Source organism: Heteronotia binoei, chromosome 13 (genome assembly GCF_032191835.1).
Source record: "Heteronotia binoei isolate CCM8104 ecotype False Entrance Well chromosome 13, APGP_CSIRO_Hbin_v1, whole genome shotgun sequence".
NCBI lineage: Eukaryota > Metazoa > Chordata > Lepidosauria > Squamata > Gekkonidae > Heteronotia > Heteronotia binoei.
Genome location: NC_083235.1, coordinates 59,604,795 through 59,624,601, shown reverse-complemented (window position 1 = coordinate 59,624,601; position 19,807 = coordinate 59,604,795). Strand labels below are relative to the sequence as shown.

At 48.2% G+C, this 19,807-nt stretch overlaps 1 protein-coding gene across 1 annotated transcript in view; it reads right to left on the bottom strand.

Moving 5' to 3' along the window:
• The window catches only part of LOC132581016 (E3 ubiquitin-protein ligase RNF213-like), a 199,079-nt gene that overhangs the window by 19,615 nt on the left and 159,657 nt on the right, over positions 1–19,807 (bottom strand). The window contains exons 48-55 of the mRNA XM_060252036.1: positions 7,644–7,754; positions 7,104–7,346; positions 6,776–6,857; positions 5,913–5,947; positions 5,550–5,644; positions 4,935–5,094; positions 3,864–4,044; positions 1,718–1,809 (exon numbers count right to left, since the gene is read on the bottom strand). Coding sequence (XP_060108019.1) covers positions 1,718–1,809; positions 3,864–4,044; positions 4,935–5,094; positions 5,550–5,644; positions 5,913–5,947; positions 6,776–6,857; positions 7,104–7,346; positions 7,644–7,754 — 999 coding nt within the window. The remainder of the gene's footprint in view (positions 1–1,717; positions 1,810–3,863; positions 4,045–4,934; positions 5,095–5,549; positions 5,645–5,912; positions 5,948–6,775; positions 6,858–7,103; positions 7,347–7,643; positions 7,755–19,807) is intronic.

Genomic DNA, 19,807 nt, shown 5'->3' with positions numbered 1-19,807 from the left:
AGAAGATACTGGATTTATATCCTGCCCTCCACTCCGAAGAGTCTCAGAGCGGCTCACAATCTCCTTTCCCTTCCTCCCCCACAACAGACACCCTGTGAGGTAGATGAAGATATTGGATTTATATCCCGCCCTCCACTCCGAAGAGTCTCAGAGCGGCTCACAATCTCCTTTACCTTCCTCCCCCACAACAAACACCCTGTGAGGTAGATGAAGATATTGGATTTATATCCCGCCCTCCACTCCGAAGAGTCTCAGAGCGGCTCACAATCTCCTTTACCTTCCTCCCCCACAACAGACACCCTGTAAGGTAGATGAAGATACTGGATTTATATCCTGCCCTCCACTCCGAAGAGTCTCAGAGCGGCTCACAATCTCCTTTACCTTCCTCCCCCACAACAGACACCCTGTGAGGTGGGTGGGGCTGAGAGGGCTCTCACAGCAGCTGCCCTTTCAAGGACAACCTCTGCCAGGGCTATGGCTGACCCAAGGCCATCTCAGCAGGTGCAAGTGGAGGAGTGGGGAATCAAACCCGGTTCTCCCAGATAAGAGTCCGCACACTTAACCACTACACCAAACTGGTGTGGAATCTATTTTTTGCTAATTGGTGACTCAGAGCCTTGATTTGTGTGGCTCTGTCCAAGGGAAGGAATGCACATGTCCTGTCAGAGTCAAAGAGGGCACTGGTGAAGGTGGCCAGTTTAGCAGGAACTAGCACTGATTTCTTGTAGTTAACCACCAACCCCAAACCATTTTCAACCAACCAACCCCAAACATTTTCAAAACGAACTTTACATGAGTCTGTAAAGGGTCATATGATCAACCAAGCAACTGAGGTACATGGAACATCCCTTGGAACTAACGTAAGCAGCCATCTCTGCCAAACACTTCGTAAACAACTCAGTGCTGTGGACAACCCAAAGGGTAACATCATATACTGATAAAAGACCTCACTGCGTCTGAAGTGTAAGTATTTGTAATAATCAGAGTGGACTGCTATGTGAAAGTAAGCATCCTGTAAATCCAGAACAATCAGTCAACAATGTAATGTTAGGAACTGCAAAACTGAGAGGAACAATAACATTCACAACTTTTTAACCTGGAGGAAAAGTTTAAAACCCTAAGGTCTAAGGTAAGTCTACAGTCACTGTCCTTTTTAGAGACCAGGAAGAATTTGAAATAGAAACCAGAAGTCATTATTGGGCAACCTCTGTGCTGTCCCTTTAACCTAAGAGGCAGCCAGATTGGGGACAAGTTCGGGCATGGTTCCCAAGCAGAAGACTGTCGGGGAGGGGGGCTTTTTTCCAAAACTCCACTCTGTTCGCAGACTGTATAATGGATAACACCGAACTGTTGGAAGTGATGGCCCTCCAACCTATCAAAAACCAAGGATAGCCTATCCAAAAGAGTTGACAGGAGTATCCTCCTGTGTGCCTTTTGTGAGTGCCTTTAACACTCTCAAAAGGCCATGCATAAACACCATTCACAGTCCAATCCCTATGCACATTTGTTTCAGAAGCAAGTCCTACTATAGTCTTCACGCTCACTTAAGAATGCGTAAGAAAGAATACACAAGAATGCACATTGCCTGGCAGAACCACATAATATTTTAACTTTAATCAGGGCAAGCAGCACTTCGTGAATGTTAACTTAGCTTACAAAGCATATTGAGTCATGAGCTACTCAAAACACTATTTAGGAGGCACATGCATCTTTTTACCTCTAGCTCAGGAACAATAATGGACTTTGCAACTCTTTCCCAATTGTTTCTGTGTTCTTTCTTAGAAAGCTGACCATCAAAGTGTGCTGACCCTGCAAAAGAATATTTATCAGAATAAACAGGCTTGCTAATTCCCACCCATCTCCCAAGCATACAGTAATTTCAGAAGAGCCAATGGTGGAAGCAGCCGCTGCTGTCAGAAGACACACCCAGCACTTAGCAATTCCATGACACTCAGAGCAATCCTGAGAAGTGGACCAAGATGTGTTCAGCGATCTAACTGTGCATTATTATGGGTGCATCATGAACTCACCTGCTATGCCTGCCTGCAGGTATATCTACCACTAGCATAGTGGAGGGGCATGCCTGGAGGGGGTTTTTTTGCTCCTCTGGCCTCCGCGACCCTGGGAATACTCCCCATCAAGAGGTTTCCCAGCAAAAACAATGGCATAGCCCATAGGTACCTATGAAAAGAGAAAGTCCAAGCACCTTTCCCACCCCCATGTAGCTTAGGATGCCAACTACAGCCTGCAGCCAATCACACCCTTTCCCAGAAGCCAGCACCCCTTCCATGCCCAATCACAGCTCCCCTCCCCAGCACTACATAGACCTCAGCCAGGATTCTCTCAGGCCTGTAAAGGATAAAGAATGTTATTGTGTATGATTTCTGGGTTGTGACAGCAACATGCAAGTCTTCTATGATTTCCTCCTTTTCCTTTTGGCCATGCAATGGGTCAAGTTAGCTTGAATCTTTACTTTTGCCTGTGTTGGTCAAAAATGAGTGGTAAGGATATACTTGGTGCCCTCCGTTTGGATCTTGGGTAGGACTTTGCTGAGTAGCAGTATGGGGGAAAACAGCTGTAGCAAATTAAGGCTTAGATGGCTTAATAGGCAGGCTTGAGGTAGCAAGTTAGTCGGAGCCAGAGAAAGCAGAGTTGAGAGGATGATTTTTGCAGCAGCCAGCAGCTGTGAGACTCTTAGAATTCGTCCCAACTTGATTACTCTTAATGGGAAATGGTCTCCTCAGAAGCCTGTATGAGGAATTCATTTGACGGCTTGGACTGTTGCTGTGGTAACTGCTGTGTCGTTTCGGGCTTTATCTATACTGACTAATGGCTGTTATTTTGGCTTCTCATCTCTCCCCCGTTTGGTCCTTGGAACTATTAAATAAAGGAAACCTGTTTGTTTATTGAATGGGGAGTCCCTTCTTCGTCAGTAAACAGCTCACAGCCAGGACTAAGAACACTACCTGAGTGAGATCCTAAAGTGGCAACCTTCTTTACAAGGCGTCAGCTGTGTACACTCAGAGCATGCAGCATTATGCCTTGGTGCTAGGAATGTACAAAAAGGGTACTTAGCACAAACAACCAAGCAAGAAAGCAAATACTAACATCTCAGTTCAGAATCCTTACAGGTATTCTCCTTTCTGGAGACACAAGGGGTGACCTAGGATCTCTGACAGGTGAGCAGGGAGTGGAGAGCCAGCAGCCTCCAGCCAGGAGTCTGCAATTGCCTCTCTCTGCCCCCTTGCACCAAACCTGGTGTTGCCCCAACACTGCAGACTCTCTCAGCTGGGGTAGCGATCTGTGCATATAAGGGTAGCCTAAGGCTGGTCTACTCAGCAGTATGCCCCACATGATGCAATGAAGCATACTCCCCAAAAATACTTCCTATGAAGGCTGCCTACAGTGCCAGGAGTGGGGGAGGGCAGGGATCTGGCAACCTGGTACCAGGCTGTCAGCAGAATACTTTGCCAGGGCACCACTTTCTCTGCCTGTGAGAGACATATAGGTGTGTTTTCTGGCACAACTGCTGGGTGTGCTTTCTGGCACAACTGCGGTGTAGGGAAATTAGCCTCCCCCTCGCACAGAACTGTTGGCCAAACGGCCACAGCACCTCTCACCTTGCAAGATTAGTGCCTTGTGGAGTAACCACAGAAAGCAAAGGATGCCCTCTCTGAGTCCACAGGCCTCAGCCACTTATTGAGGCATGCCACTTGAGGAGGGAAGGTATGGAGCTGAATACATTTGACAATATTGATTATTTCCCAAATCCTAATATCATACCAATATTGGGGTATACCCAAATCTGAAAAATGCCGACTTGTTTTTTGTGCACCTAAATCCTTCACAACTGGTCGACTTACACTGGTCTGGGTGCTGACGGGCTTCCTTGAAAAAGCTACACAAAATGAGATGGGCAACATTTGTGGTTTCATCGGTGCTCTTCCCAAGAGTATTCATCAATTGCTCCAAATCCTTGTGAATATGCTGCAGGAGAAAACCCACTGGATCTTGAACCTGCGGCTTTATGATCTGCAGTAAGGACTTGAACAAGAAGATTCAGAGTGACCAAACACCATTCTGTCATAAAGCTTAAAATCAGACAATAGGTTTTTAGACAAGTCCATGAACCTATCCTTCATCTACCCACACTTAAGAATGAGTGAAAATCTTAGGGAAGCTGGAACTGTACTAATGATTGTCCTCACCAGCATTCACTGTAATCTGATAATACTGAAGACAAAGATCCAATTTCTAGGAAGTCTCAACAATTCATGAAAACATGTTTGCAGTCTTGCTTCTCCCTCAGTTCTGGACTTCAATCGCCCTTTATTTGTAAAGTTATTAGAAACTTATCAGAAATATTTTTGCAAGTACAACATTTTTTTAAAAAAAATGGATTTACGTGTTTGGGTCTCAATCATGCATCGTGCACAAAGAATGACTCCAGGAGAACTACATGAGAACCCTCTTGTCATACTGCCAAAGGCAATTTGTATAAAACGAAGGCCTTCCCTCCCTCCCCTATAAACATCTTGCAGCTCACTCTTCCCTGGGCATGCAAGGTGCAGGGGAGCCAAGCCTTGCTTGGAGACCTGGGAAAGAGCAAGCTGCTTGATTCCTCCAGGAGACGTGCAGGATGGTTTCCAATGGACTTTACTTAATTGCCTAGTTGCTTTAAAGCAGTCCTGAAACAGCAACAGTGTGTCCAGCAGAGCAGCAGTTTGTTGGAAAGAATACTATAGGAGCCACTCTGCTCCTTGCTCTCAGTCGACACACTATGCAGGGCAGGGGCCATTTTTAAATGCTAATCATCACTCACAGAAAGAATATAAATGAGATGGACCAGCTACACTGACTTGTTAGCAGCAATACTGGAAGAAGTATTCCCCTCATTGTAATGCATGTAGAATAAGAAGTTTCCCCTAATATACCTTGGGATCTTTTGTGGCACCCAGAAGCAATGCCAAGTGAGTGAGCAAGCGAATCAGAATCAAGGCAGCTGGAGACATCTCCCTCTCAGATGCTACCACAGCTTCTCGGTTGCCAGGATTTCCAAGCACATGGCCAGTTTGTGTTCTGTCTGCTCCAACTCTGGATAAAAATGAATAGTGAATGTGCATAATAGATACAAAATGAGAGGGTATTTTTTTTCTAATTTTAAAATCCTAGGCATTGTTAGGCAGAAGTCTGACCATCAAAAGACACAGAATAGTTAATCTAAGGTTTCAAAAGGAAAAAAAATCTCACAAACAGGGTTTATGTATTGCAAAGAAACTAAAATTCTTATTTGCTTTGACCAAAGAGGCCCCAGCACATAGAATGTGAAAGCACAGCCTATCCCAGAAGAACGAACACAGGTAAGCAGGTGACCAATACAGAAGCAAGTGATTAGCGTCTTCCCGTTACAACCTAGAAACACTGTAGCCAAGAGCAAATGCATTGTTACATCTGCTTGCATTTCATCTTGCAAATGTTTGAGATCTCCAGAAGAGAGATATAGTACTGTTCAGCATTTCAAGAGTTTAATGTTAAAAAAAAAGACATACTGAGCATGAAGGAAGTTTGGAACTGCCCTGTGGTTGGTGCCTCCTATCTGAGCACCACAGTCAACACAGTTTCCAAGTTGCATGGGGTGACCACACTGAAAGGAGAACAGAATGTCAAAATTACAACCAAACATAAAAGAAATATTCCAACTTGTTTCTGCTCAGCCTGAAAACCAAATGGCACAGGATATCTCCTCATGCTTTTCAAGTCATTATGCAGTTGCAGAGAACCAAGGCAATGCTTGTCTGCAATGCAGTCTTGCATAAGATGTAGCATAGAGGGGTAGTGAAGGTGTATGCAAAACAGGAAAGAGACCATTTCAAAAGAAATGTACTAAAGACACCATCAGTGCAGGCTCTTACCTCTCCAATAGTGCAGGGGTGACCATTTGGACAAGCTGGTTAAAAAGAACAATAAATTAGTATAATAGCACTGCAAGCAGGTCAGATAACATATCTAAACTATACCCAAAAATAGAACCCTCATCCTTCCCCCAATATCCATTGTCACATAGCAGACAGAGGGGTGAATCCAACCACCCTCTAAAGATGTCTTACTTCTATTTAAGTGGGTCTTCCTCCAGCAGAAGAGACAAACTGGCAGAAGGGTCCTTAGGGTGGAGGAAAGCGTCAAACTTTGCTTAGTGGAGTGGTAAAATAGGGATATATATGATCAACCCTGGACTATTGAATTTAAGTCAGAAAGAGTTAGATTTAAATCCCTATTTAGCCATGCATCTGAGTAGGAATTTGACACTGACTGCCATTTGGTTAGTCACTGTATCAGCTGGTAAAGAGGTTCTCTCACACTGCAGCACCAGAGTGGAATGGTGGTTAAAATGCTGGATTAGACAGTAAGATGCCGGTTCAAATCCCTGCTTCTTATGAAACTCTCTGAGTGACCTCACGATAGTCACTCTCTCAGTCCAACATATCTCACAAGGTTGCTGTAAGGATAAAATGAGTAGGGGAGAACCACGCTGGCCTGAGCTTCTCACAGGAAAGGCAGGATCAAATGGCATTTAAAAAACCACCAATTTGGATAAATAGGATATGCTGTGATATTCCTAAGAAATGCATATAAACTGAGTTCTGCATCTGAAAAGTCTTGGTTCTGTTAAATGCTTGGATTGGATCCTGTGAGGGAATCTTCATTCATATGCAAGTATTTTCCTATTTGATTCCATCATGCCTACCTAGCTCAGGAGATTAGGCTGAATACTTACTATACCAGTAAAGCCCTGCCGTTGCTTCCCACCTCACAGCCTGAGCCAGCAAGTCTTCTGGCATTGTTGGCAGAAAAGCATGCTGTAGAGAAAGAAATATTCCTCATCAAAGCAATACTGAAGTATCATACAGTTACATTTTTCTTATAGGAGACTCATCTGCTTTGATAATCCCCAGATACAGTTGACCCATTTTTCTCAAGAAACCAAACTGAAGCAAATATTAAGGACTAAGATGTACCTCCAGTTACTTCAAAGTGCAAGACAATTAATACAATTAACACAGAAATGATTTAAGGAACTGAGGGATGGGCATATTTTCCCTTACCTGCATTGTGTGGGGAGAAAATGCCAGATTTCTTAGAGGCTCAAGGACTCGATTTTGGCCACACAGCAAAATTGCTCCAGTATGAACAACCAGTTCAATTACTATTCTATTGTGGCTAAAATCCAGCGGATTCACTGTCAGTGATGGGATACTGTTATCCACAAGGGATTCTGCAAATGTCCTAAGTTCTAGAGAAGGAAGTACTTTGGAATTCTGCATCATCTCTTTAAGAGCGAGACATTGCTGAAATAAGAAGAAACATTATGTTATGCAAAGCAAGATATTATTTTTAGCCAGATTAATTTCATTCTCTGTATGCCCAAATATTAGAAATGCAGAAGGGGGTCAATTAATATTTAATAATAAATGAAACAGGGCCTTTCGATGGATTTCAAAATAAAAGCTGTCAAGTGAAAATATTTCCTTCTGTGTAGGAAAATTACAATCAATCTTTGCTGAGAGTCCTCTCCCAGTTTCACTTCTATTGTCTTGCTTCTTGTACACTAGACAACCGTCCGGCAGCAGAACAAGCTATCTTACCTTCTGGGTAGGGTGAAGGTTCGAATCTCTACAGCCATACTGAGATGTGAACTCTCTGAAAACAGCCAAGAGAAAGTGAACAGACTGTGCAGACCTGGGACCATTATAATCCTGGAAGAAAAAGAAACTCATGAAGACTGGTCAGAAGGGAAATATCACCGGCAGTAGAATTTTCATTGCTGGCCAGCAGCACTGGAGGTTAGTGAGATTAGTGCAAAGGATAATAGTAAAGTTTTTGTTTTATGCAAGACTCCATGTGAGTTATTAGACACTGACTTTTTTTTAACAGACCACTAATCAACATGTATCTATTGGGGTGTGCAAAAAAAAAATGGTTATTTCCCAGTATTCAGGAAATACTTGGGATTGCTGACTTTATTTGGCTCCATTATATGAGAACTATGAAAACCTTCCCCACAGGGTATAATAGAGAAGGGATTTAAACTTTAAATGCTTACTCAGTTGACTTGCTGAGTCGTACCATGGCAGTGGTGTGACTCTGCAACTGAACGGAGCAAGCATTTAAAGTTTAAACCTCTTCTAAGTTCACTCGGGGAGTTGTTGCTATGAGCGAACTCAAAAGGCACTTAAAGGGACTATGGTTTCTTTAAATGTCTTCAAGCTGCACCCAGCAGGACTATCCGATTTGTATCTCTGATCTGTATTTGGCTGAATACACCCTCCCCAAAATACCCATAAGGTATTTTTTTGGCTCAGTATATACCTAACACACACCTCTAGTATTTATAGCAGGGGTGTCAAACTCATTTGTTATGAGGGCTGGATCTGACATAAATGAGACCTTGTCGGGCCAGCCCATTTGTGTCATAAACTCTAATGCCAGGTAGCGAAGATATAAACTTATTAAAGGACACAGAAAAACACAAAGGTTTTTTTTTAAAAAAAAAACTTTAAAAGATGCTTAAAAGATTAATACTCTTGCAGTACTTTGTTTATCTAACAGTCCCTGATAACTGACACCTCTTGCACTGAATTATTGCATCAAAATCTGGAGACGAAGTCTGTGCTGTAGCAATCCTGAGTATGCTCTTCAGGTATAAATCTGTAAGTTGCAAACCTGCTTATGATTTATTGACATTCATTACAGAAATCTAATGGTCAATGCTTTGAGCCTGTGACCCAGAGGAAAACATGAAATGGCTGGGCATGGCTGGGAATTGTAAGTTTTGTACATAAGTTGCTTCATGTGCTGGTCAGCCAATGAAGGGAAAAGCAGCTTTGCTCTGTAGCTCTTGTGCAATTGAGCAACCTGGCAAAGCAAGCTGTTATACAAAAGGAAGCAAGAGAAAGAGAAGGAAGCAGATGACAGTGAGTTGCTCACGGGCCTGATAAGAACCCTCCAGGGACCTGATCTGGCCCTCAGGCCACATGTTTGACACCCCTGATCTATGGCCCTTTTTACACTGGCTGGATAATCATGTTTCAGTCCTGTTCCTGAAATTTGATTTTACACTGAATTTGGACTTGCCCTTGATTTTATCCCAGAGCAAAATTTGCTTTTATACTAAACTGTGCCGAATCCTGCATTGAACCCCCTTTGCCCTGGAGTATCTCAATCCTGATGCTCTAGGAGTTAGTTGCCCCTCTTCACCTCGATCCCGGATAAATTGAATATGAAACTGCAAGGGGTTTTTTTTGCCCCTTTTCCTCCAGTTGGCCATCCTGCATTTCTGAAGATCTCCACTTGTTGGCACATGGACAGGTGAATTTCCGGTGTCTTGAGTCCCTATAAATCTCCCCCCTCCCTCCCCCCTTAATTGTTCTCAATCCGATAGCCCACCTCCGATAACCCACAAGCACTTCTTTGTTCTCCGTCCGATAGCCTGCAAGCACTCGCTATAGCAACTAACACTGCTGGCCAATAATCAAGAGCTTGCTTCGTTCACAGCATTTCAATTTGACAGTAAGTGTGATGCTGAGCGTTCTTGGAACACTGTGATTCTGGTTGGGTGGGCATTTAACTAACGGTACCTTTGTGGTTTGCTTGTGTGAATGGTGTTTAGTGCAACCCCCACAGATGTGAGCATCTCTTTTTCCCAAAATCACACACTGCCCCTTTGCTGCCCTCCCCCCAACCCTAAACAGTTCTCTCCTCCCACTGGGGAAATACCGTACAGAGGGAAAGAGTCCTTTTTAAACCCCCCCCCCATACAATTAATCCTGGCAAGGAAGTCCTCTACACTCGCCAGAGCTGTGATTGAATGCCCCCCTCCCCTTTGAGTTTCAAAAGTGTCATTCTTTGTTTCTTCTCTCTGGAAAAGTAGGAAACTACTTCAGTTGCAAGCCATAGTTATGCAAATCACTGGGTAAATCACAAATGCAGAGGAACTAAGGTATTTGGTGTTAGGAATCTCCAGGCAACTCCTGGAGCTTTCCCAGAATGCCTGCCAAGAGGGCTACCAGGATACATCATCCAGAGAAATAATTTTCTCCAGGGGAACTAATCTGTATTGTCGATGTTTGCATCCTGATCTATGAGGTCAACCTGTTTGATTCTTTTATACAGAAGTCTGAAGCATCTGAAGCCAACAAGGTCTGCAAGTTATGCAAGAAGGAGAAGGGGGGGGGGGGAGAGGGGAGAACTGGAGAAAAATTTTCCCAGCACCCTCTCATTGGACTGGTCTGAGGGTAGTGTACATTATGATACTCATTTAAAGCTCATTAAAATGCAATAAAATTAGAGAACACAAAAATAATATTAATGACAAGGTGTGGCAATTCATTTTTGACTGACTCAAGGATGGGGGAAAGGCTTTTAAAAAGATGCTACAAAACCAGGGGCTGAAGCCAGGAACAAAAGCCTTGTGGGGGGTCCACCTTCCACAATGACCATTTTCTCTAGGTAAGGTGATCTCTAAGGGCCCCATGGCACAGAGTGGTAAAGCTGCAGTACTGCAGTCGGAGCCCTCTGCTCACGACCTGAGTTCGATCCCAGTGGTTCAGGTTGACTCAGCCTTCCATCCTTCCGCGGACGGTAAAATGATTACCCAGCTTGCTGGGGGGAAAGTGTAGATGACTGGGGAGGGCAACGGCAAACCACCCTATAAAAAGTCTGCTGTGAAAACGTTGCGAAAGCAATGGCACCCCAGAGTCGAAAACGACTGGTGCTTGCACAGGGGACTACCTTTACCTTAAGGTGATTTCTATCACCAGGGGAGATCTCCAGCCACCACCTAGAGATGGTCAAGCCTTGGTTTCTTAGATCGTCTGGCTCATTTGGTATAAAGGCAGATGTATTGGTTCAAATGCTGTACTTTCTGTGGGGTGTGACCCAAACATACCTGGCCAGTGTGCAGTAAGCAGTTTCAGAGGCAGACACCTGATGCTGGGGAGGGGAAACATGAAGGAGAGGGTGGCATCCTTAGTGCTTTTTTATTCAGGACCACCCCTCCTCTCCCCTCCCCCATGACCTTTAACAAGAATGCAGAGAGAGGAAGAGGCGGAGGCTGTTTGGGATTGCCTAAGAAAGCCCACTGCAATCAGCTTTTGCTTGTATATTGCACGTGTGGTGGAAAACAGAAAGACATTAAAAAAAACCCTACTTGTTTTGGCTTATGAAGTGAACACACAAATGTATCTTCTTTGCAAAACAATAACAGCAAACTAACCTACAGATCACCTCCTTCCCATTCTTTGCGAAGGTTTCATTTCACTATGCTAAATGTTGCTTCCTACAGTTTGCACTGTTACTGCAGAAAAAAGTATTTTTCTTGTACTTTGCATAGCAGCTTAGCAGGATGTGTTCTTGGGCCAAGCTCAGAGAGGCAGCTCATTTCTCCCTCATTCATTCACTTGGCAAATTTGGTGGAGGAAACTTCAATTAGGAAGCAGACAGTCTCACCTTTAGAAAGGATTCAGTGTGGCCAAGTGCAAAGTAATGTACATTGGGGCTAAAAATCCTAACTGTAAATACAAGTTGGGGTGTGAACTGGCAGAGACTGACCAAGAGAGAGATCTTGGTGTCATGGTAGATAATTCACTGAAAATGTGGAGACAGTGTGCGATTGCAATAAAAAAGGCCAATGCTATGCTGGGAATTATTAGGAAGGGAACTGAAAACAAATCAGCCAGCATCGTAATGCCCCTATATAAATTGATGGTGCAGCCTCATTTGGAGTACTGTGTACAATTCTGGTCACCGTACCTCAAAAAAGATATTATAGCATTGGAAAAAGTGCAGGAAAGAGCAACTAGAATGATTAAAGGGTTGGAACGCTTTCCCTATGAAGAAAGGTTAAAACATTTGGGGCTCTTTAGCTTGGAGAAACGTTGACTGAGGGGTGACATGATAGAAGTTTATGCATGGATAGAGAAGATAGAGGAAGAAGTACTTTTCTCCCTTTCTCACAATACGAGAACTTGTGGACATTCAATGAAATTGTTGAGCAGTCAGGTTAGAATGGATAAAAAGGAAGAATGGATAAAAGGAAGTCAGGTTAGAATGGATAAAAGGAAAAACAGGTTTCCTACCTGTAACTGATGATCTTCGAGTGGTCATCTGTGCAGTCACACTGATGGGAGTAGGCGCCAGCGCCGATCTCGATCGGTAAACTTCAAAAGCTGCGGATTTCCGCGCCGACGTCCCAGTGCGCATGCCCGGCCCCCCCCCCCCCCCCCGCGCATGCTCACTGGGACAGGAGCGGACATCCCGCCAGTTCCTTCTGACCGCCACGTTAGCCCCTCAGGAGGGACCGTCAGCAGCGGGGAAGGTCGGGCGGGTAGTGTGACTGCACAGATGACCACTCGAAGATCATCAGTTACAGGTAGGAAACCTGTTTATCTTCTTCGTGGTCTCTGTGCATCACACTGATGGGAGACTAGCAAGCTCAAGCCTACCTGGAGGCGGGTGCGACGGTCCATCACGAGGAGACGGACTGCAACACAGCGTGGCCCACAGCGGAAGCTCGTCTCTGCCCCAGGTCCAGCGCGTAGTGTGTCACGAAGGTGTGAGCTGATGCCCATGTGGCAGCTTTACAGATGTCCTGCAGGGCCACTCCCTTCATGAACGCAGCCGATGCTGCCATAGCTCGCGTGGAATGAGCCCGTAGAGGGCCGGGCAGCGGCCTCTTGTGGAGCATGTAGCACAGGCGGATCGCCCCCGTAATCCATTTGGACAAGCGCTGCGAGGAGATCCGCAGGCCCGTGGAGGGTCCAGCGTACGATACAAACAGTCTGGGGTCTCTCCGCGACTGACTTGTGCGGTGAAGATAGAAAGATAGCGCCCGTTTAACATCCAGGGCGTGAAGGCGCCGTTCTGAGTCATTAGCCGGCAACGGGAAATAAACCGGCAGAAATATTTCCGAATTCAGGTGAAACGGGGATACCACCTTCGGTAGGAACTTAACGTCAGGGCGGAGCATCACCCCATCCGCTGAGAAATTAAGGTAGGGGGCATCGCAGCGCAGCGCCGCCAGCTCCCCCACCCTCCTCGCCGAGGTGATGGCCACCAAAAAGGCTGTTTTCCAGGCCAATAGGTGAGGAGAGCAGGAGGCCATAGGCTCAAAAGGTCTTCCCGTTAGTGCCCTCAGGACCAGGGGCAAGTCCCAGGCTGGGGCAGGGTTCCGAACTGCCGGGTACAGTCTCGTCATGCCCTTGAGGAACCGCTTTGTGTCCGGATGCGTGAAAACCGACCGGCCCTCTATATTCTGATGTTGTGCCGAAATGGCCGCCAGGTAAACCCGCACGGACGATTGGGCGAGGCCCTTGTCCAGCAGCACAATCAGGAAATCAAAAATCACGGGCAGTCCCGCTCTACTGGGAGGTACGGAGCGACTGGCCGCGAACTCCGCAAACTTCGCCCACTTAGCTGCGTATGACTTCCTCGTAGATGCCTTCCGCGCGTTCATTATGACAAACTGCGCCCTGTCCGAAATCACAGGCGCCATGCCGTCAGCCTGAGGTGCGGCACATCGTGATGGAGGATCCTGCCCTGGTAGGAGAGGAGAAGGTCCGGGGCCTGTGGGAATCGGTAATACCTCCCCTTGGCCAGTCGTAGGACCAAGGGGAACCAGTGTTGTCTCGGCCACCATGGCGTCACCAAGATCCCCTGTGGGCGCTCCCGTAGAAGTTTCTGCACGACCTTGGTTAGCAATGGGATGGGCGGGAACAGATACACTGTATGGTGGGTCCAGGGGATTAGGAGACCGTCCCCGAGGGCCAAGGGGTCCGCTCCCCCTCTGCAGCAAAACAGGTCGCACTTCGCATTGTGCCTCGTAGCAAACACGTCCAGCTCCGGTGTCCCCCAGCTGCGGAAGACCGGATCCAGGAACTCTGAGTTCAGTTCCCACTCGTGAGACAGGGCTCCTCCGCGACTGAGGAAATCTGCCTGCACATTGTTCACTCCCGGCAGGTGGGCTGCCTGTAGGGAGACCCCCAGCGATCTGCACAGCTCCCACAGCGAGATGGCCAATTTGCAAAGGTTGCGGGACACCGTCCCCCCTTGCCTGTTGACGTACGCCACCGCTGTGGTGTTGTCGGTCAACACCGCTACTGCTTTTCCCTTCAGAAGAGTCTGGAAGGAGAAGATGGCGTGGAAGATGGCCAGGAGCTCCAGCAGGTTGATGTGCTGTTGACTGTAGCGACTCGGCCACCTGTCCCCCACACATATTCCTCCCATGTGGGCACCCCAGCCCCATAGGGATGCGTCCGTTGTGATCGTTAGCACTGGTACTGGTTTGTGGAAGGGGGCTCCCTCCACTAGGTACTGTTTCTGACCCCACCAGCTTAGGGACTCCAGCACCTCCGGCGGTACCGTTAGGAGTCTGGAGTACGGCTCCAGGTTGCATTTGAAGCTCCTCAAGAACCAAAGCTGTAGAGTCCGCATTCTCAGCCTTGCGAAGGGGAGCACCGCCGTGGTGGCTGCCATAAGTCCTAACAGTCTCTGGACCTTCCGTGCTGAGACCACGGGATTCTGCCGGAAAGCCGCTACTGTTCGCACGATGGCATTCGCGCGGTCTGGAGGGAGGAATGCCTTGCACTCCCTTGAATCCAATATCGCCCCTATGAATTGCACGCGTTGCGCGGGCTGGAGATGGGACTTCTTCTGGTTTATTTGGAGTCCCAGTTCTTCCACCAGGGCAAGGGTGATTTCTATGTGCCGCAGCAAGGACTCCCTGGACTCCGCCACCAGGAGCCAATCGTCGATGTACGGGAAGAGTGTTACCCCTTGCTGTCTCAAGTGAGCGGCAATCACCACCATCGCCTTGGTGAACACCCGAGGGGCCGTGCATAGCCCAAAGGGAAGAGCCCTGTATTGGAAGTGCTCCTCTCCAATTGTGAAGCGGAGGAACTGTCTGTGGAAGGGATGAATCGATATATGAAAATATGCGTCCTTTAGATCGAGCGTGGCCATCCAGTCCCCTTGTCCCAGCAGCGGGAGGATATACTGCAGGGTTGTCATCCTGAACTTGTCGCATCTTACGAATCGGTTCAAGGCCCGTAGGTCCATAATTGGCCGAAGGCCCCCGTCCCGTTTCGGGACTGCAAAATATCGGGAGTAGAAGCCACGCCGGAGCTGGTGCGTAGGGACCCTCTCGATCGCGGCCTTGTCGAGGAGGGAGCATACTTCTTCCCGGAGGGTTTGCGAAGGAGGGGTGTAAACGAAAGTCGGGGTGGGTGGGGGGTTGGTAAACTCTATCCCATAGCCCTGTTGAATAATTGACAGCACCCAGCGGTCCGACGTGATGCGGGCCCAGGCAGGGAGGAAACGTGCCAACCGGATACTGTGCAAGTCCACAGGGCCATACAGGGGCGGGAGGCAGTCAAAGGCCCTGCTTTTGTTTGGAACCCTTCTGCCTGGGTACCTGGGTAGAGGGTGGCGAGTACTTAGGTTTCTGCTGGTACTGGGGCCGCGGAAAAGCTGGCTGCTTGGAGCGCCATTGCCGCTCTGGCGACTTTGAGTAGGGCTTCTTGTGCCACGTCTTTGGCCACTGTCTCTTGGCTGGAGTGCGGGGGCTTGTTACTCCCAGGTTCCGAGATGTCTTTATACTTTTGTCTAACTCTTGCAAGACCGAGTCCGTGTTTGAGCTAAACAATCCCGAGCCATCGAACGGTAGATCCTCCACATAGGCCTGCGTGTCGTGTTGCAGTGCCGTGGAACGGAGCCAGGAATGTCTGCGGAGGGCGATAGCAGTGGTCAATGTTTTGGCGCACGTGTCCCCCGAGTGTTTTGCTGAGTTCAGCTGTTGTTTTGCGAGGGCCATGCCCTCCTTTTGCAGCTTTCTCAGTGAGGTCTTCGCCTGCTCCGGGATGGAACCAAGAATGGTGGAGACCTGGTCCCATAGGGCATATTGATATCTGCCCATACAGGCTGCGTAGTTTGCAACTTTGACTCCCAGTGAGCCTGTGGTGTAAAGCCGTCTTCCTATTGCATCCAGTTTCCTACCCTCCTTATCGGGGGGCGTGGAATGGGTCTTCTTCGCCTTTGACGAAGAGGACACTACCACTGAGTTCGGTCTCGGGTGCACGTACAGGAACTCTGCTGATGACTCCTGGATCCTGTACATATGGTCCAGCCTGCGAGAGGACACAGGCGTGGACGCCGGCTTGTCCCATGAGGACTTGGCAGTCTGCAACATAACATTGGTCAGAGGCAGTGCCACAGCGGTGGAAGTGTCCTGTTGCACGATGTCGAAAACCGTATCGGTAACGACCGGTTGTGGCTGGACCGTCGGGAGCGAGAGGGTTTGAGCCATCCGCTTTACTAAGTCGCCGTAGGACTTGAGGTCCTCCGATGGCGAGATCGGCTGTTCGTCCGAGGTCTTTCCCGGTGGCGATGGCTCGTCCGGCGACGAAGGTCCTCCGTCAGGAGACGAACCCCCCGGCGACCTGGGAGACTCGTCCGGGGAGTCGGACAAGTCCGATGGCTGCACCGGCTTCAATGGGGATGCTGGGGCTGTCGGGGTCGACCTCGGCTTTAACGGTGGGGCGAAGTCGTGCTCCTTCGTGCGTGGTTCTAGGGGTTTCGACACCGACGCCGACGGGGCCGTCTTCACCGTGCGAAAAGACGTGCGGGACCGGTAAGATGTCTCAGAAGCTTGGTCCCATTCGGGTTGTCGCGGCGGCAGCCATGGGTAATGAGGTTGTACTGGGTACGCCCCATACAAATACTGCCATTGCCTCTGGTCCCATGGGACGTGGGACGGGGCTCCACGAGGCGATCGGCCTTCGTCCTTGCCGAGAGGAGATCGTGACCTGCTGGCTGAACGGTCTCGGGGCCGATCACTCGGTCTGACCAGTGGGCTTCGCTGTCGAGGGGTGCTTCGGCCGAGAGGGCTGCGGTCGGTACCGACCCTCTGGCCCGATTCTATGTCCGAATCAGAGTCCGAAATGACCAGCTGCGTCGACCTCGAGTCTAAAGGAGTGTCGGAGTGGCGTATCGGGGACGCGAAGAGCTTTAGCGGAGGGACTATCGGAGCCGTAGGGTCCACGGGAGACACCGGCGCGGAGAGCGGCGCCGATTTGTGTCTCTGTTTCTTGTCCTTCTTCCCCTTTACAGCTGATGCCCCTTTCTCCTCCTTGCGCCGTTTAGCTGGCGTCGAGGATTCCGAGGTTACCGCATCGCCCGGCTTTTTCTTAGGGCGGTCGGTGTCGGGAGGGGTCTGGTCGGTGTCGACCGACTTCGGTGCCGACTGGTCGGAATGACCGGAGGGCTGTTCCGCCTGCTCAGCCTGCTGGCGACGAGGGGAAAGAGCCTGCTCCATCAGTGCCGCTGCAAGTCGGGCTGCCCTGTTCTTCCTCGTTTGGCGCGAAAACTTGGCGCAATGAGGACAGGAGTCAGGACGGTGCCTCTCGCCCAGGCACAGCAAACACAGTTCGTGCCCGTCCGGAGGGGCGATTTTACTCCCGCACGAGGAGCAGCGGCGAAAGAACCCCCACCGTCTTTCCATACGAGGGAAACGAACGGCGGGAAAACGAAAGTAGGGAGAGGGGGCCCCGAAGGGCGGGAAAAACTCCCCCGCTCTCCCGCAACTATTACTAACTATCTAAAACTACACTATAACTACAACTATAACTACAACTATCTAACTAAGAAGAATAGAAGAAAAAATTATTATCCAAGGGTAAGTTCACCGACCGTAGCAGAGAAGATCGACTGATCAGCGCGGCGGTCAGAAGAGAACTGGCGGGATGTCCGCTCCTGTCCCAGTGAGCATGCGCGGGGGGGGGGGGGGGGGCGGGCATGCGCACTGGGACGTCGGCGCGGAAATCCGCAGCTTTTGAAGTTTACCGATCGAGATCGGCGCTGGCGCCTACTCCCATCAGTGTGATGCACAGAGACCACGAAGAAGATGTACTTCTTCACCCAAAGGGTGATTAACACATGGAATTCACATGGAATTCACTGCCACAGGAGGTGGTGGTGGCTACAAGCACAGACAGCTTCAAGAGGGGATTGGATAAACATACGGAGCAGAGGTCCATCAATGGCTATTAGCCACATTGTATTGATGGAGCTCTGTCTGGGGCAGTGATGCTCTGTATTCTTGGTGACTGGGGGGGGCAGTGGGATGGCTTCTAGTGTCCTGGCCCCACTGATGGACTTCCTGATGGCACCTGGGTTTTTTTGGCCACTGTGTGACACAGTGTTGGACTGGATGGGCCATTGGCCTGATCCAACATGTTTTTAAGGAACTTTTGAGAGATCTCTGCTCTGTTGACTGTTTCCCACTTGGAGGGGGGTGGGGATAGGCGGAAAGGTTCACCATTTGACTCTCGCCATAAGCTGCCCTTTGATGTTCCTGCCTCTTGCAAGGTGGGAGAAAGGGGAGGGAGGGGGAGAACCAGAGTATCAGCCTGGACCTCTCTTCCAGGTTAAAACGCTTGGGGCTCTTTAGCTTGGAGAAATGTCAACTGCGGGGTGACATGATAGAGGTTTACAAGATTATGCATGGGATGGAGAAGGTAGAGAAAGAAGTACCTTTCTCCCTTTCTCACAATACAAGAACTCATGGGCATTCAATGAAATTGCTGAGCAGTTGGGTTAGAACGGATAAAAGGAGGTACTTCTTCACCCAAAGGGTGATTAACATGTGGAATTCACTGCCACAGGAGGTGGTGGTGGCGGCTACAAGAATAGCCAGCTTCAAGAGGGGGTTAGATAAAAATATGGAGCAGAGGTCCATCAGTGGCTATTAGCCACAGTGTGTGTATATATATAAATTTTTGGCCACTGTGTGATACAGAGTGTTGGACTGGATGGGCCATTGGCCTAATCCAACATGGCTTCTCTTATGTTCTTATGTCCAGCATTTCCCCACCTTCATCAATCTTTGGGGAAAAACAGCTTTTAAAAATACACTTTCCGCCAAGTTGTGAAATACACTCTGTTGCTCACTGTGGATTCCCCCCTCCCACAAACTACATTCTATTTTTGCAGCTCTGTTTAAATCACCAACCTCTCCTCTCTCTCAACAAGCTGGAAGGAGAGAAAATAATTTCTGCTTGCACCAGCACGCAACCAACAGATTGCACCCCCCCCCCCCGAAACACTCTTTTCCTGTCCTCTTTGCACTAAGTGGTCCACAGCTTCTCCATAACAGGAATAAATGGTCAAAATCAAACTATGTTGGAAAGGAATTTGGGAAGCGCAAAAATCAGACAGCAAGCACCACCATGTGTTGATTGAGAAGAATACTACAAAGATAGGGATACTCCCTCACAATATAAATTAAGAGACCAGCAGAAACAGAGCACTTTAGCGTGGGACAAGCCACGTTTAAAAATGGAGAATCAGAGGTGGACATGGAAATTTCTGGCACAGGAGTCAACACAGAAGTATCTCGCCAGTGTAAACTCAGAAGGCATTTAAAGAGACTGTGATTTCTTTAAATGTCTTCAAGCTGCGCCCAGCAAGGCTATCTGATCTGTATCTCTGATCTGTATTTGGCTGAATAAACACCCCCAAAATATCAACAAGGTATTTTTCGGGTATTTATTCATGTCAGTATATTCCAAATGCACACCTCTAGTATCTATCTACGTTAATAATTTGTGGTCTAATGGAGAAGGGAAGATCCCCAACTTTTGTAGAGCATCTTTGCATTGCCACCTAGAGACCATTTTTTTTTTGCTGTAGGAAACCAGGGAGGAGAATATTTTTATATCTGGACAACAGCTACTGTTTCAACTCTGTCCTCAGAGGC